Source organism: Cebus imitator, unplaced genomic scaffold (genome assembly GCF_001604975.1).
Source record: "Cebus imitator isolate Cc_AM_T3 unplaced genomic scaffold, Cebus_imitator-1.0 Scaffold478, whole genome shotgun sequence".
NCBI lineage: Eukaryota > Metazoa > Chordata > Mammalia > Primates > Cebidae > Cebus > Cebus imitator.
In genome coordinates this window covers 368176-382679 of record NW_016107793.1, presented here as the reverse complement: position 1 = coordinate 382679, position 14504 = coordinate 368176, and the positions used below count along the sequence as shown (strand labels likewise).

General features: G+C 53.0%; 1 protein-coding gene across 1 annotated transcript in view; it reads right to left on the bottom strand.

Moving 5' to 3' along the window:
• Nucleotides 1–30: 30 nt before the first annotated feature.
• The window catches only part of CDHR2 (cadherin related family member 2), a 45448-nt gene continuing 30974 nt past the window's right edge, over nucleotides 31–14504 (bottom strand). Inside the window, exons 17-32 of the mRNA XM_017512807.2 lie at nucleotides 13843–14082; nucleotides 10854–10923; nucleotides 10111–10716; nucleotides 9207–9278; nucleotides 8305–8354; nucleotides 6158–6306; nucleotides 5915–6023; nucleotides 5732–5820; nucleotides 5179–5247; nucleotides 4995–5072; nucleotides 4839–4899; nucleotides 4638–4762; nucleotides 4000–4113; nucleotides 3839–3919; nucleotides 2965–3022; nucleotides 31–273 (exon numbers count right to left, since the gene is read on the bottom strand). Of these exons, the coding sequence (XP_017368296.1) occupies nucleotides 130–273; nucleotides 2965–3022; nucleotides 3839–3919; nucleotides 4000–4113; nucleotides 4638–4762; nucleotides 4839–4899; nucleotides 4995–5072; nucleotides 5179–5247; nucleotides 5732–5820; nucleotides 5915–6023; nucleotides 6158–6306; nucleotides 8305–8354; nucleotides 9207–9278; nucleotides 10111–10716; nucleotides 10854–10923; nucleotides 13843–14082 (2115 nt within the window). The 3' untranslated portion in view covers nucleotides 31–129. The remainder of the gene's footprint in view (nucleotides 274–2964; nucleotides 3023–3838; nucleotides 3920–3999; nucleotides 4114–4637; nucleotides 4763–4838; nucleotides 4900–4994; nucleotides 5073–5178; nucleotides 5248–5731; nucleotides 5821–5914; nucleotides 6024–6157; nucleotides 6307–8304; nucleotides 8355–9206; nucleotides 9279–10110; nucleotides 10717–10853; nucleotides 10924–13842; nucleotides 14083–14504) is intronic.

The window sequence follows — 14504 nt, the reverse complement described above, 5'->3', positions numbered from 1 at the left end:
TGTCTGCCGTGGTTGGCCAAAAGCAGAAGGAGGCAGGGCAGCGTGATATATTATCATCTCCAGGGAGACAGGTGCAGTTAGGGTGTGGTGGGGCCTCTTCAAGGGGGATCAGAAGAGTGGGGGCCCCTGTCACAGGTCCGTGGTGTCCAGGCCAGCGTTGGTGTAGGACAGCTCCTCCAGCTGCTGTCCGCTCACATCTGCCTGACATCCTGACAGCACCACGGTCAGGGGCTCTGGATCTGGCCCCAGTGGCGGTGGCCTATGGCACATCTCCTGCAGGGAGAGGGAGAGGAGGTGTGAAGGGCAAGGCAAGCACCCCAGGCCCTAGGGAAGTGGGTGGGCTTCAAGCCCAGGACCAATGGCTCATTGGTAGGGTTCCTACCCTGCCCCTCCTGGGGCCTCTGGTCCAGGCTGTGTCCCAGACCTGGCCCTGGCTAGTGGTGATACACATGGGGGGGCCTGGGGGGTCAACTCTGGCCTTTGCCGTGCCCACCAACACTGTGGCACCCTGCTGTTCTGCCCAGTCCTGAATAATGCTGGGCCCTGTGTCCTGTGCTGAGGAGCCAGCCCAAAATAGTCCCTGTCCCCTGTGCCCTCAGCAGGTACCATGTGGGTCGAGGTCCATCCATTACCTCAACTACCTACTGAAACCCTCTAAGGGAGGGAACATGTGCCCTCTTCACAGATGTGGAAACTATGGCTCAGAGAGCTCTACTGGTGAAGAGGGGGCAGACCACTGGTCTTACTGGTTCAAATGCATGTCCACGGTGTGACAATGCCCTGGTTGGATTTGATGTCTCTTTTTGCTGCCCTCAGAGGGATGCTGCCCGTGCAATTCATCATGGAACTCACTCACTCATCTTCCTACCCTTCCTCTTCACCACCCCGCCCTGCGACATGCTGTTCATGTGCGTGCACGCACGCACACACATACACACACACACACACACACACACACACACCATCCTGTGGAATAGCCAGGCCCCCAGGCTCAGCTGCTCTGCTGCAGAGACACCCACAGGGCCAGAGCCCTGGCTACCCCTGCACTCCCCAGGGCACTCCAAGGGCTTTTTCTAGACGGGGGCTGTTCTGGTGCCTAGTAAACAGTGGAACATCTGAGGGGCTAAGCATTCTGCCTATTCCTCAGAGCCCTCAAGGCAGACCCTGAGTGAAGAGCTGTAGGCTCAGTGCCACCCAGGATAATGGGACCTGCTGCCAGAGACCAAAGACCTGGGTTCTGGTCTGCTCCTGCCCTGCAGGCTGTCCCACTGTGAGCAAGTCAGCACCCCTCTCTGGATATCAGTTTCCTTGCTGGTTACTTGGGGAGGTTAGAATGATAATCTCTTCAGTTACTCACACCTGCCACTCAGACATGTATGGAGCTTAGACAAGTCAAGGCACCAAGAGATTCCTGGGAAAAGGATCCACCTGCACACCCCACCCCAGCGATGGGGGAGCAGGGGGCAGACAGCTCCCAAGAAGGCCCCGTGGCCTTATGGGCCTGCCCAGAGACCCCTAAGACTCACTCACTGCTGCAGTAGAGGAGGCAGAGCCTTGAGCAGCTTCTCAGAAATAGAACAACCCCTTGCCCTCCCAGGAGAAAGTCTGAGCAATATTCTGGCTTTGAAGACTTTCAGTTACTTGTCCCCCCTCCGTTTCCAGACCCTTCTCCTAGTTCCCTGCCCCTCCACAGTCCACAGATCCAGCCACACCTCAGGGGGTCCCTAACTCCACTCCCTCAGCCTTGGACCAGCATCAGCCTCTGCCACAGGCTATGAACAACAGCAGACAAGACTGTTCCTTTGCCTCAGTTCCCCAGATATGTTCATTAGAGTTTTGGCCACTAACCATTTCCTAGCATCTACCCAGAGGCCTCCGGCGCTGCCTGACTGCCTGCATTACTACCCATACAACCATATCTAGGGCCCGTCCAGAGGCTTCTGTACCACATTCCCTGCACTGTGTTATACCTGGGCCCCTGTGCAGCACTCTAGCATTTTAAAGGCCAAGAGAGGCTTCAGCTGACCAAATCTTTCCACATAAGGAGTCCTCAGGGGAAACAAATTCTGAACCATGAGGTCAGGGTGGGAGCCTCTGATGGGCAGGGACCTGGCCAAGCCCAGAACTCAGACTGGGGGAAAATGTGAGTGGATCCCCCCAACACACACAGAACCTCAGACTGTCACAGCTCCAGTGGGCCTTAGAGAGTATCTCCTCCAGAGGTGGCTTTCAAAGTGGGAAGGAGAGAGGGCAGTTCTTTCTGTTTCCAGAGACCCACCCCTCCACATGCAGAAGCACCCCGCGCTCAGCCTGCTGACCTGCTCCAGCGGCCTCCACCCTGCCTGCACCTTTGCACTCTCTGGGCAGCTTTTATAACAGGTCCATGCCCAGGCTCCACATGGGCCATCAGAATCAGAACTCCTGGTCTTTAAAATGCTAGAATGTTGCACCCATGGACCTGGGTGTGACCTGGGCATCGGTATTTTTCGAGAGGTCTTCAGGTGCTTCTACACAGCAGGCCAGGCTGTGAACATTTGATCTCATCTAACCAACTTACCTGTTGAACAGATGACAGTACTGTTGTTTGTTTGAGCCCGTCTTCTCACCTTTTCTAGACTATGCTTGTTCCCCTCTAGATCACCTCCCCTCACCCCCAGCTGGCTTTCTTATGCCTGCCCTTATTTAATCCTCACATTGGCCCTGCACAGCTGATGTTCTCATCCCCATTTACAGGTGAAAAAACTAAGAAAGTAGAGGCAGGAAAGCATGCACTCAGGGTCACACAGTGAACCAGTGGAGGAGCAGGAATTGGACCCCATTTCAAAGTCACAGGGCTTCCTGGGGCCTGGTGCCGAGAAGCAGAGTTGCCCATGTCCACAGCAGTTCCCTCGAGCTCTGTCCTGAACCCCTCCACAGAAGAACCCAAGTTGGAATCTCCAGGCACCAATTCATCTCTCATCTTGCCTTGATTTCCTGACTGTTCTTGTCCACATCCACAGAGTTGTCATCCAGGGAGTTGAGGCTGTAAGAGAGGTGATGGAACGCAGGTGTTGGCAAGCCCAGTCCTCCCTTACTGTGCCCAAGAACCACCACCTGTATCACCACCATCACCATCACAACTACCACCATCATTACCATCACCACCGTCATCACAACTACTGTCACCACCATCACTACCATCACCACCATCACCATCACTTCAACACCAACACCAACACCATCACCTCAACACCAACACCAACACCAACACCATCGCCATCACATCATCACCACCATCACAATCACATCATCGCCACCACCATAACTACCATCACCACCATCACCATCACCTCAACACCAACACCACCAACACCATCGCCATCACCATCACTGCCATCACCATCACCTTACCACCATCACCACCACCACAACTACCACCATCATGACCACCACACCATTGTCATCACCATCATCACCACCACCGCCATCACCAGCACCACCACTACCACCACTACCATGACCACCACACCACTGTCATCAGCACCATCACCACCACCACTATCACCACCACCACCACTACCATCACCACCATCACCTCAACACCAACACCACCACCACCATCATCATTGTCATCATCACCATCGTCAGCACTATCACCATCGCTACCATCACCATCAGCTTACCACCGTCACCACCATAACTACCACCACTACCATGACCACCACCATCACCACCAACACCATCACTCCCACCAACAACACCATCTTCATAACCATCATCGCCACCACCATCATCACCATCACCCTCACTACCTGTACCACGACCACCACCTAGCATGGCTGTGAGGGGTACTGCTCACCTGACATAGTCCAAGTCACTGGAGGAGGAGAGGTACTCCAAGCCCAGGTCTTTGTTGGGGAGGTTCAGCATGGGGTTGGCTCTGGAGGGAAAGCCTGGTCAGGTGGTCTGGCTTTCCGCCACCCCACCAGGCCTCTTACCTAGCCTTTGACTCCTGCTTACCGTTCAGTGTTGTACATGTTAGTCCCTGGGATGGGAAGGGCTGAGGGCATCACCCCCGCTGCTGTCTTTCGAGCCTCCTTGGCAGCCTTCATGGCTCGAATTTTCCGGTTGTAGCTGTGGGAAACCAGGAGGGGGGTCACACTGTTGCTGCACACCTATTGTGTGCCCAGTGGAGGCCCTGAGAGTGTAGCTTCACAAGATCCTGGGAGGCGAGTTTTAGCTCTATTTTACAGAGGGTAGAAGTAAGAACCAGGGAAGGCAAGTGATTTCCTGCAGGTCACATAGCCAGTGACAAACTGGCTTGAAGTCAAACCCAGATATGGCTGCTGACTCTATACATGTTGGAAAAAGCAGCAGCATCTATTAAATGCATAGTGTGTGCCAGTGTCTCGCTGGGTGTAAAACACACATCACTTCCATGAGTGCACTAAGGAATCTAATGTCATGCCCATTCACAGATGAGGACACTGAGGCTCAGGGAGGGCAGATGGCTTGCCCAAGATCTCACACTGGGTCACTTGGGAGTGAATGCACATATACCTATGCCTAAACTCCAGCTCTTTCCACCCCCATCCCCTGATGTCTTGGGTGGTGGGAGAAGGTGAAGGCTGGAGACATGGGGGCAATGGGAGCTGCACCTCTTCCGCACACACACGAAGGCCGTGGTCATGATCACAAGGACCAGCAGCAAAGCCACTCCCAATCCTATGATGACACTGATGAGCTGATTCAACGGGTCTGACTCCTGGCTCTCCTGGGTGCCCTGGAGAAGGATGAGTGTGAGGGAGACTGTGGGGGCCCCGCAGCTTCACCTGCTGCCCCACTCTGCCCGCACTCACCAGCACCACCAGCCCCAGCTGCAGCAGCTGCGTCAGCGAGTCTTGATCACTCCGGATTATCCTGGCCACAGAACCTCCACTTAGGCCCGAGGGACCTTGGCACACCCCAGACTCCCTGCTCACCCTAACGCCTGCCCCAGGGGCAGCCCCACTCACAAGCTCAGCTCATCAAGGGTCAGAGCTGTCCCATTGGGGAAGACAAAGTAGGCATCAAGGTAGGAGTTGGCTCGGGCCCTGGAGGGGGACAGAGTTGAAGAGTCAGCAGCCTGGACCACCCAACGGGCCCCTCCTGCTACCAATTCTCCCCCTCACCTCCACCTCCAGGTCTCTGGGCACTCACCGAGCTGCAGAATCTATGTCCTGAATGTCCACAATGTAGACTGTAGTCCTGGTTGCCTGGGTAAGAGCGCTGCAAAGGGAGCAGATGTCACAAAGGCCTGGGGTGGGAGCCTTAGCCCCTATGGCACAGGGTAGGGCATAGGGTAGGGGCCTATGCCAGTGGAATTTGGAATTGTGTGAGTGAGAAAGGGGCAACTCCTCTGGACAGCTCTGTTAGCTGAGTAGGTAGCACTTCCGTGCAAATTACAAGAGGAAATCTCTTCCTCTGGGGCTGGGTTAATAGATTAGCAAGCAGAGTGCCCTTGTGCAGTGCACAGCCTTCACAACTGTACATGGCAGCCCTATTCCAAGGCCTCCCTCTGCCCCTGGCTGGGTATGGACTTCTGGGGACATGCAAAAACATGGTGCAGGTTAAGGTACAGGGCTAAAGACAGCGACAAGGTCCAATGTGGGTCAGGAACAGGATTGAGAGATATCCCATCAACGTTTTGTCAGAGACCAGGCTCCTACACCCTGTTCTTCCCACAGCTCCCTCCTGAGCTCCCCAGACCTACGCATTAATCTCCTGTCTGTTGGCGCCCACCTCCTCCCTTGGTGTGGAGAACTGCAGCCGCACGCGGTAACTCTGATCTACGGTGAAGAGCTGGGGGAAGAGGGTGTGCAGGAGATGGGGCATGAGGGACTCTGGGGGCTGGCAGAGGACATTGAGGGCTGGAAGTGGGACTAGTAGTACTCACATTCAGGGTGGTGTTGGTTTCCAGGGAAGGTCCCACAGAAGGTCTGTCCCTGGCCTGGACTGTCACTTGGTAGGTGCCTTGGAGAGTGGAGTCAAGGCTGGTCACAGGCCTATGGAAGGTGGGAGGTGCAGGTCAGTCTTTGAACCCAAGCTGAATCCTCAGGAGCCTTATAACCTTCAGGATGGGGGACTTGCACCCCTCGGGCCCCTCCCCCACCCTCCTTCCAGGGGCCGCCGCTGTTACTGAATGCTCCCAGTGAACACGTCGGCCTCGGAGGAGGTAGAGATCCCGAAGCCCTGGAAAGGGATGGTGGCCCCATCCTTAGAGATGAAGTCTACTTGGAGGATGGAGAACAGGATGACGCCATTGTTCTCTGAATCATAGTCTCTGGCCTGGGAGCAAGAGTGGACAACATCTGGGGGCCCAGCCAGGCCAGGCATCCCTCCACAGGCAAAGGTGACCTGGGAGGCTGGTCCTCACAGTCTCCATTCACCGTCCCCATGCTGCCCCAAATAAGCAAATGGTTTCAAAAAGCTGTGTGCCTGCTTTGGACAAGTCCCTGCCCCTGTCCCCAACCTCTAAACAGATCACTGCCCAAAGTCCCTCACATGTGGAAATCTTGCTGTGCTCCCACCACCCCTCCACTGCCACACACACACACACACACACACACACACACTCACACACACTCATACACACACACCCTCACACACTAATCCTCTCACACACTCACACACCCTCTCACACTCACACTTATCCTCACACACACACATACACACCCTCACTATCACATGCACTCACACACTCAGTTCACACACAATCACAAATACACACACTCAATTCACACACATTCACATACTTGCACAGTCACACACACATTCATGCACACATACACGGTCACATACTCATATATACCCACATTTGCACAGTCACACGCATTCACATACACTCACCCTTATACACACACACACATTCACACTTGGACATACACACTTGCACACACACTAGCACGCGTGCACGCACGCGTGCGCGCGCGCACACACACACACACACACACACAGAGTGATGCTTAGATTTCCTAAGCACCTCCCCTGGGACCTGTCATTTCCTTGCTAATGTGAGTACCAATTCCTCTAGTGGACAATGAAGCTGGTTAGGGAGGGGACACAAACATTTTTATTCATTCTAGTGCCTTTTAGAGAAAAATTTAACTAGCACACAGAGCCTCCAGTCCACTGACGTTACTGTTGAGGATAGGCCAACACCGATGCTTTAGTCTCAAAAAAAGGAGTTTATTTAAAGAAAATTGCTGGCTGGGCACAGTGGCTCATGCCTGTAATCCCAGCACTTTGAGTGGCTGAGGTGGGTGGGTCACTTGAGGTCAGGAGTTCGAGACCAGCCTGGCCAACATGGTGAAATCCCACCTCTACTAAAAATGCAAAAAAATTAGCCGGGCGTGGTGGTGCATGCCTGTAGTCCAGCTACTCGGGAGGCTGAGGCAGGAGAATTGCTTAAGCCCAGGAGGCGGAGGTTGCAGTGAGCCGAGATTGCTCCATTGCACTCCAGCCTGGGTGACAGAGTGAGACTCTGTCTTAAAAAAAAACACAAGAAAAAAAGAAAATTGCAGTGGCCATACTCATAACATTAGAACGAAATTGGCAGATTAGGAAAGTGTTTTAAGGCTTGAAAGTCACACAGTTGCTGTCTCTATGTAGAGAGGGAGGATTACCAGCCCCAATTTACAAAAGGAAGCAAGCTCCGAGAGACCTTGTCCTTACATTCAGCTTTAAGCAGGGAAGGCCAGCCCTGTCCATCTCCTGTACCCATGTCCTTTCCACAGCATAGGGAGTAGCACCCACATGCCACCTTCTGGGAACTGCCAGCTTCTTGTTGAAGAGGGACACAGAGTCCCAGAGAGGGAAGGCAGCTTTCCAGGTCAGTAAGAAGCCCAGCCAGGCCCAGCTGTCAGCAGTGTGGGAGGTGTCCCCGACACATGGCATAGCCACCACCCCTAATAAACTCGCTCACAGCCAACGCCATAAACAGCTGAAAGCCTCTTTATAAGTTGGCTCTGGGAATTATTTAATGACAAAACACTCGTTTAATAAACAATTGGCTACGAGTTCTCTGTAGTACTCAAGAATTCTGGTATAGTAAAAAATACCTAGACTGCAAGTGGTATTTATGGTCATGACATTTTTATGAATGCTACATTTAACACAGTGAAGTTTGATCACATTGATTAGACAGGTGTTGGTTTCCCTCCTGGGGTTTTCTTTTTCATATGTTGGAGTCCATCTATTTTCTTTCTACCGTTAAAGGCTTGAAGGCCTCAGCCCTGTGTCCCCTGGGGCTAATGTGACCAACAAAGACTGGAGCCAAGGACCTACCCGGACAGAAGCCACCTCCCAGTTGGGCAGCACGAGTTCAGGGATGATCACTGCAGGTGTGAATGGGAAGGGGGTCAGCAGGGTCGGGACACTGCCCACCCGGACCAAGGCTGGCCACGAGCACAGCTCAGGGCTCATCCCCCTAAACCTGCCCTCAACCGCTCTACCAAAAGAGACACCATTACAGCCACCACTGGACCAGTGGTTAGCAAGTCAGCCACCCCCCATTGTCACAGGCAAGGTCACAGGCCTGCACGGGGCAATGGAAGCCCAGAGAGGGAAAGCCTGGGGGCCAGGGCTAGACATTAGGTGGGGCAGAGCTGGAATGAAAACTCCAATGTTGGCTGGGCCCAGGTGGCTCACGCTTGTAATCCCAACACTTTGGGAGGCAGATCACTTGAGGCCAGGAATTCAAGACCAGTGTGGCCAACATGGTGAAATCCCATCTCTACTAAAAACATAAAAATTAGGCATGGTGGTGCATGTCTGTAATCCCAGCTACTCAGGAGGCTGAGGCGGGAGAATCACTTGAAGCTGGGAGGCGGAGATTGCAGTGAGCTGAGATTGCACCACTGCACTCCGGCTTGGGAGACAGAGTGAGACTTTGTCTCAAAAAAAAGAAAAACAGGAAAAAAAAAAAAAAAAAGAAAAAAAAAAAAAAAAAAAAAAAAAAAAAAAAAAAAAAAAAAAAAAAAAAAAAAAAAAAAAAACAAAAAAAAAAAAAAAAAAAGAAAAAAACTCCTCCAATGTCCTCTCCTATTGCAGCCCTGGGAAGAGGCAGGATTAGAGGCCTTCCCCCCTTTCTAAAGGCCCTCCTGGAGCCCATGGATGGTCTGTGGGGGTTGCCCAAGGGTGACCTCATGAAGCAGGGGTATGTGTGTGTGAACAGGGTTGCTGCTTACCAAAAGTCTTATCTTCAGGCAGAAAATAGGGTGCATTGTCATTCACATCCTCAATGGTAATGAAGAGACTCCCTAGGAGACAAGGTCAGCTGGTTTTGGCTCTGGATAAGAGCTTGACCCAAAGAGCCTGGGCCTCAACCCCATACCCCACAGCCTCTCTCCCATGTGTTCCCTGTGCTCAGTCCCCTCCCCTGCTCCTGACCCAGAATGCCTGTTCAGTCTTCTGTAGCCTGTATGGGTGGGAGTATCATCCCAGGCCTCAGAGCAGATAAGTAGCTTGTCAAAGTCACACAGCAATAGTTAGGTGGGCCAGGATTGGGCCCAGCCTAGGTAGGAACCACCTATGACATTATGCTCACACATTCTAACTATGCAAGCTGGTTGTTTAAATGCCCATGCTCTGCCTCAGCTTCCTCATTTATAAAATTGGTAGGGACCACCTACCCCATGGATTACATAGAAGTGCAAAAATGCTTGTAAGGTGCCTCGTGCAGTTCTTGGCTGTCATAAGGACTCAATATATGCTAGATGTTAATGTGGTTATTATTGCTATTTGGTGTCAGAAGTGGGATACAAGTACACATCTGGCTCTGAAGTGTGATCTTTCTTTCACAGCATCTTGCAAAATAATGGCATTAATTCGGTGCTACTGCATGCCAAGCACTGCACTAAATGCTTTACATGGATCTTCTCGTTGATTCTTCACAGCCAACCTACTGCCCAACCCCACTGGACAGATGGGGAAACTGAAGCTTGGAGAAAATTTGGGAACTTTCCCAGTATTTGCAACTGGAAAGGGCTAGAGCCAGGATCTGAGCCCAGACCTTGTGAGTCCCAGCTCAGGGCTTCTTCCCTCAGCCCCTAGCTGTGGCCTGCCAAGCCCTTTAAGACCAGGCTGCCTTACCATTGTTGCTGTAGGCCTGGAAGCCGGCATCCGTGGTGAGGTCACAGGCCCGCACAACCAGTGTGACCAGGTCACAGGCCTCGTAGTCAATGGCTTTGCTCTGGTTGATGTACACAGAGCCATTGGCCGCCACTGAGAACCAGCCCCAGCACAGGCTGCCCACATCGACCCCGGCCTTGGTGCAGAGAATGTTCACAAGCTGTATCTCCAGCTGGGCTTTGGTGTCCACATCCGAGGCAACCACCACAGCCACCTGGCCATGCTGTGAGCCATTCTCAGCCACATGGATGCCCCGGAGTGAGGCTCCATCCAAGGTGGGGGGATTGTCGTTCACATCTTCCACATTCACGAGCACATATACTGTGGTCTCACCACCCTGGGGGTCTGGGTTCTCGGCATTCACTGTCAAGTTGAAGACGGACTGTGTCTCGAAGTCCAGGCTCACATCCGGGGGCAGCCAGAGGTAGCCCTCAGCCCACCCAGCCCCCAGCACCAAGCCTCGGATCATAAAGTTGTTGGCACCACTCCCCGACAGGCTGAAGCTGATGCGATTGTTGGCTTCTGTCTGGTCTGCGTCCCAGGCCTTCACCACGCCCACTAGCATTCCTATGGATGAGGGACAGAACTCAGACGGACTCCTGGCCCCGCCATCAGAAGCCTCCTCTGCCCTTGCCTCTCCTGGCACTGAGAAAGACACACTGGGCCCCAGCCCTAGTGCCTCTCCTGACCCAGGGAACATGTACCTGGATCCTCCTCCTTCACCATAAACTTGTAGCTGGACTGGTTGAAGATAGGCAGGTTATCATTGATGTCCTGCAGGCAGAGACAGGTCTGAGTCCCCGGATCCCATCTCACCCTCCCCAGAGCCAATCTGAGAAACCAATAATCCCTGTGCTCCGAGACACAGACTCTACCAGTGCCTCAGACCTCACTGCCCACTCCCCAGATGAGGAAACAGGCTCTGGGAGGAGGGAACTTACCCAGGTCACACAGGCTCTGGGGTTCAGGGGCCTGTGGTGGGAGCTGGGCCTTACATATCCATCCCCAGGAAGCCCTGCCTACTCCTTGGATATGTAAAGCCAAGTTTCTCTGACCACATCTCAGAACTGTTCTAGACCCTGATTTCTGGAAGCACAGTTCTGGGTCCCCCTGCAACCCTGCCTGGCCCAGCTTGACTCCCATCTCTTGGATTTATTGTGTTGGTACCAATACCGTTATGTGTCCACGAAGGCTCCAAGGCCCACAGTTTCCCTTGTCCCCTCCTACCCCTGTCCCTCCTGCATACAACTGAGCCCACGACACCAGCTCTGTGCTCAGGCAGAGCTGGACTCCGGGACCTGCAGCAGCTTAGGCCCGCTCCTGCCTCGGACACTGGCTGTTTTTGGCTCTCACCTCTGTGGCCAGCCCTAGACCATCAGGCACAGCTGGAGCCCTGCAACTGTTGTCACAGCCTGGAGGTGACTCTGCCCTCCCCTCTGTCCCCTAACACTGGCATGTGCTTGGGGGATGCCCTGAGCACCCCAGCCCTTCCTGGGTTTGTGGGTCACATCATAGGTGTTTGTTTTTCTGAATAGCCCTAGAATGAACATTTGGAAGACAACCTTCTTCCACCTTAGCTATATGTGTTTTCTGCTGCAATTTCCCAAAGATGGCATCATGGCTCCATGCACAAGACCAGCTGCATTCTCAAGTTCGCCCTAGCTCACAGGAGTGGCTGAGAGCGCTGAGTCACATCTTGATCCACCTCTGCCTCACGTGTGTCCTTGACCACTCTGGGCCTCAATGTCCTCATCTGCAAAATGGGGTAGTAGCCCCACTAATAGAGCAATTGTGAGGACTGTTCACAGAGGTGAAGAAATCCGTTCACTCAGGAAATGAAGTTCTCTCTTTGCAGCCCTCCCACCCCAAGGACAACCAGCAAGTTCTCATTCTGCTTCAGTTTCTCTATTTCTGAGGTCTTACTCTCTGACCGTTGCGTGAAAATGGTGCATCCCAATCCAGGCGACACAGGGCTACTATGTACAGTGGTGCAAGGTGTGCACTGCACAACCCTAGAGGACGTAGGGTTATGTGCATATCTGTTACAATACTGTTCCAGAGGAAGGTGACTTGTGGGCTGGTGGCAGCCTTAGAACCAGATTGATTGGAGTCACAACCCCATGTTGTGACCCCCCCCCAGGCAAGGTACTGAACCTCTCTGTGACTCAGTTTCTTTTTTGAGACAGGGTCTTGCTCTGTCTCGCAGGCTGGATTGCAGTGGCATGAACATAGCTCACTGCAGCCTCAATGTCCCGGGCTGAAATTATCCACCCTCATCAGCCTTCTGAGTAGCTGGGACTACAGGTCCATGCCACCATGCCTGGCTAATTTTTTATTTTTGTAGAGATGGGATCTTGGTATGTTGCCCAGCCCAGTCTTGAACTCCTAGGCTCAAGCAACCCTCTCATCTTGGCCTCCCAAAATATTGGGATTTTTGGTGTGAGCCACTGCACCCAGCCCTGCCTCAGTTGCTTGATCAATAAAATGGTAATAGGCCAGGCTCGGTGACTCATGACTGTAATCCCAGCATTTTGGGAAGCCGAGGTGGGAGGATCGCTTGAGGCCAGTAGTTCAAGATTGGCCTGGGCAATAAGTAAGATCCTGTTTCTATGAAAAATAAACTTTAAAAATTAGCCAAATTAGCCAGGCATGGTGGCATGCATCTTTAGTTCTAGTTACTTAGGAGACCAAGGCAGGCGGATTGCTTGAGCTTAGGAGTTCAAGACCAGCCTGGGCAACATGGCAAAACCCCATCTCTACAAAAATTAAAAAGTTAACCAGGCATGGTGGCATGTGCCTGTAGTCCCAACTACTCTGGAGGCTGAGACACAAGGATCGCCTGAGCCTGGGAGGTTGAGTCTGCAGTAAGCCATGATGGCACTATTGCACTCCAGCCTGGGTGACAAAAGGAGATGCTGTCTCAAAAATAAATAAGGCTGGGCACAGTGGCTCACTCCTGTAATCCCAGCACTTTGGGAGGCCGAGGCAGGCGGATCATGAGGTCAAGAGATCGAGATCATCTTGGCCAACATGGTAAAACCCCGTCTCTACTTTAAAAAAAAAAAAAAAAGTAGCCAGGTGTGGTGGTGCTCACCTATAGTCCCAGCTACTTGGGAGGCGGAGGCAGGAGAATCACTTGAACCTGGGAGGTGGAGGTTGCAGTAAGCCAAGATCGTGCCACTGCACTCCAGCCTGGCGACAGAGTGAGACTCCATCTCAAAATAGATAGGTAGATAGATAGATAGATAGACAGATAGATAGGAACAAAATGGTAATAACCAGCCCGACCTTGGGGGATGCCCTGATGTGCAATAGACACCAGCAATGCTGCATTTCACCCTCCCTTTGCTTTTCAATGGTGGCAGGGAGGGTTTCAGGTGGGGCTTTGCGAGTGACAATTAGAGTTGATGGTTACTGATAACCCCCTATAGCTCAGGCACTCTACCAAGCACTTTCCATTCATTAGCCGGCTTAACCTTTAGCCTTTTCCACCCCCATTTTACAGACCAGGGGCCTGAGTGCCTAGGGAGGTTGAGTTTTGCCTGGGGCCATATGAGTGAGTGGGACTGTAACCCAGGCAGGCTGGCTGCAGAGGGCAGAAGTGTGACCGGCTCAAGCTGGAGGGGCTGGCCATCGGCTTGGGAGTCCCTGGGGCCCACCCTGCCATCCGACCCTGGCTGAGCCAGCCCGTACCTCCACAGTGATGGTGACATTGACTTTGGTGGTGAGGACAGGCTCACCGCAGTCAGACACGAGCACTGTCAGCACGATGCGGCCCCCCAGGGTGGGGTCAATGGCCTCTCTGTCCAGGGGCCCCAGGTTTCTGAGGAGCCCTGTGTCGGGGTCCAAGGAGAAGTTGTGGTTGTAGGGGCCAGTCAGCAGGCTGAAGAGCAGACGGCTGTTGTTGGTGCCCGGTTCATCATTGTCGTGGGCCTGTGCAGGTAAGCAGGGATTGGCCATCAGCCATCAGCACTCCCAGCCCGCAGCCCCTCCCCTGCAGCTGGACTGTCCTCTCCAGCGCTGGCATGCAGGCAGTTAGCAGGCCTGGAGCCAGTGGGCCCATCTCCCAGCCTCAGATTCTCATCTAAGAGGCTCAGGTCAACAGTTTGCAAGAGCTTCTGAGATCTTCAGCACTGAGGCCATTCTCTCATCTCACAAACGACCACTGTGGGCCTACAGTGTGCCCAGCCCTGTTCCAGGTGCAGAGAATACAGCCGTCTGATATTCTGGCAGGAAGGGGGATATGGGAGCAGGAAATTGTAGACATTCAAGGAAAGTTTTAAACTCATAAGTATGAAGTCCAAGATTCTGATTTTCCCATGATGACTACTTCAGTACTATATGCATACGTTTTA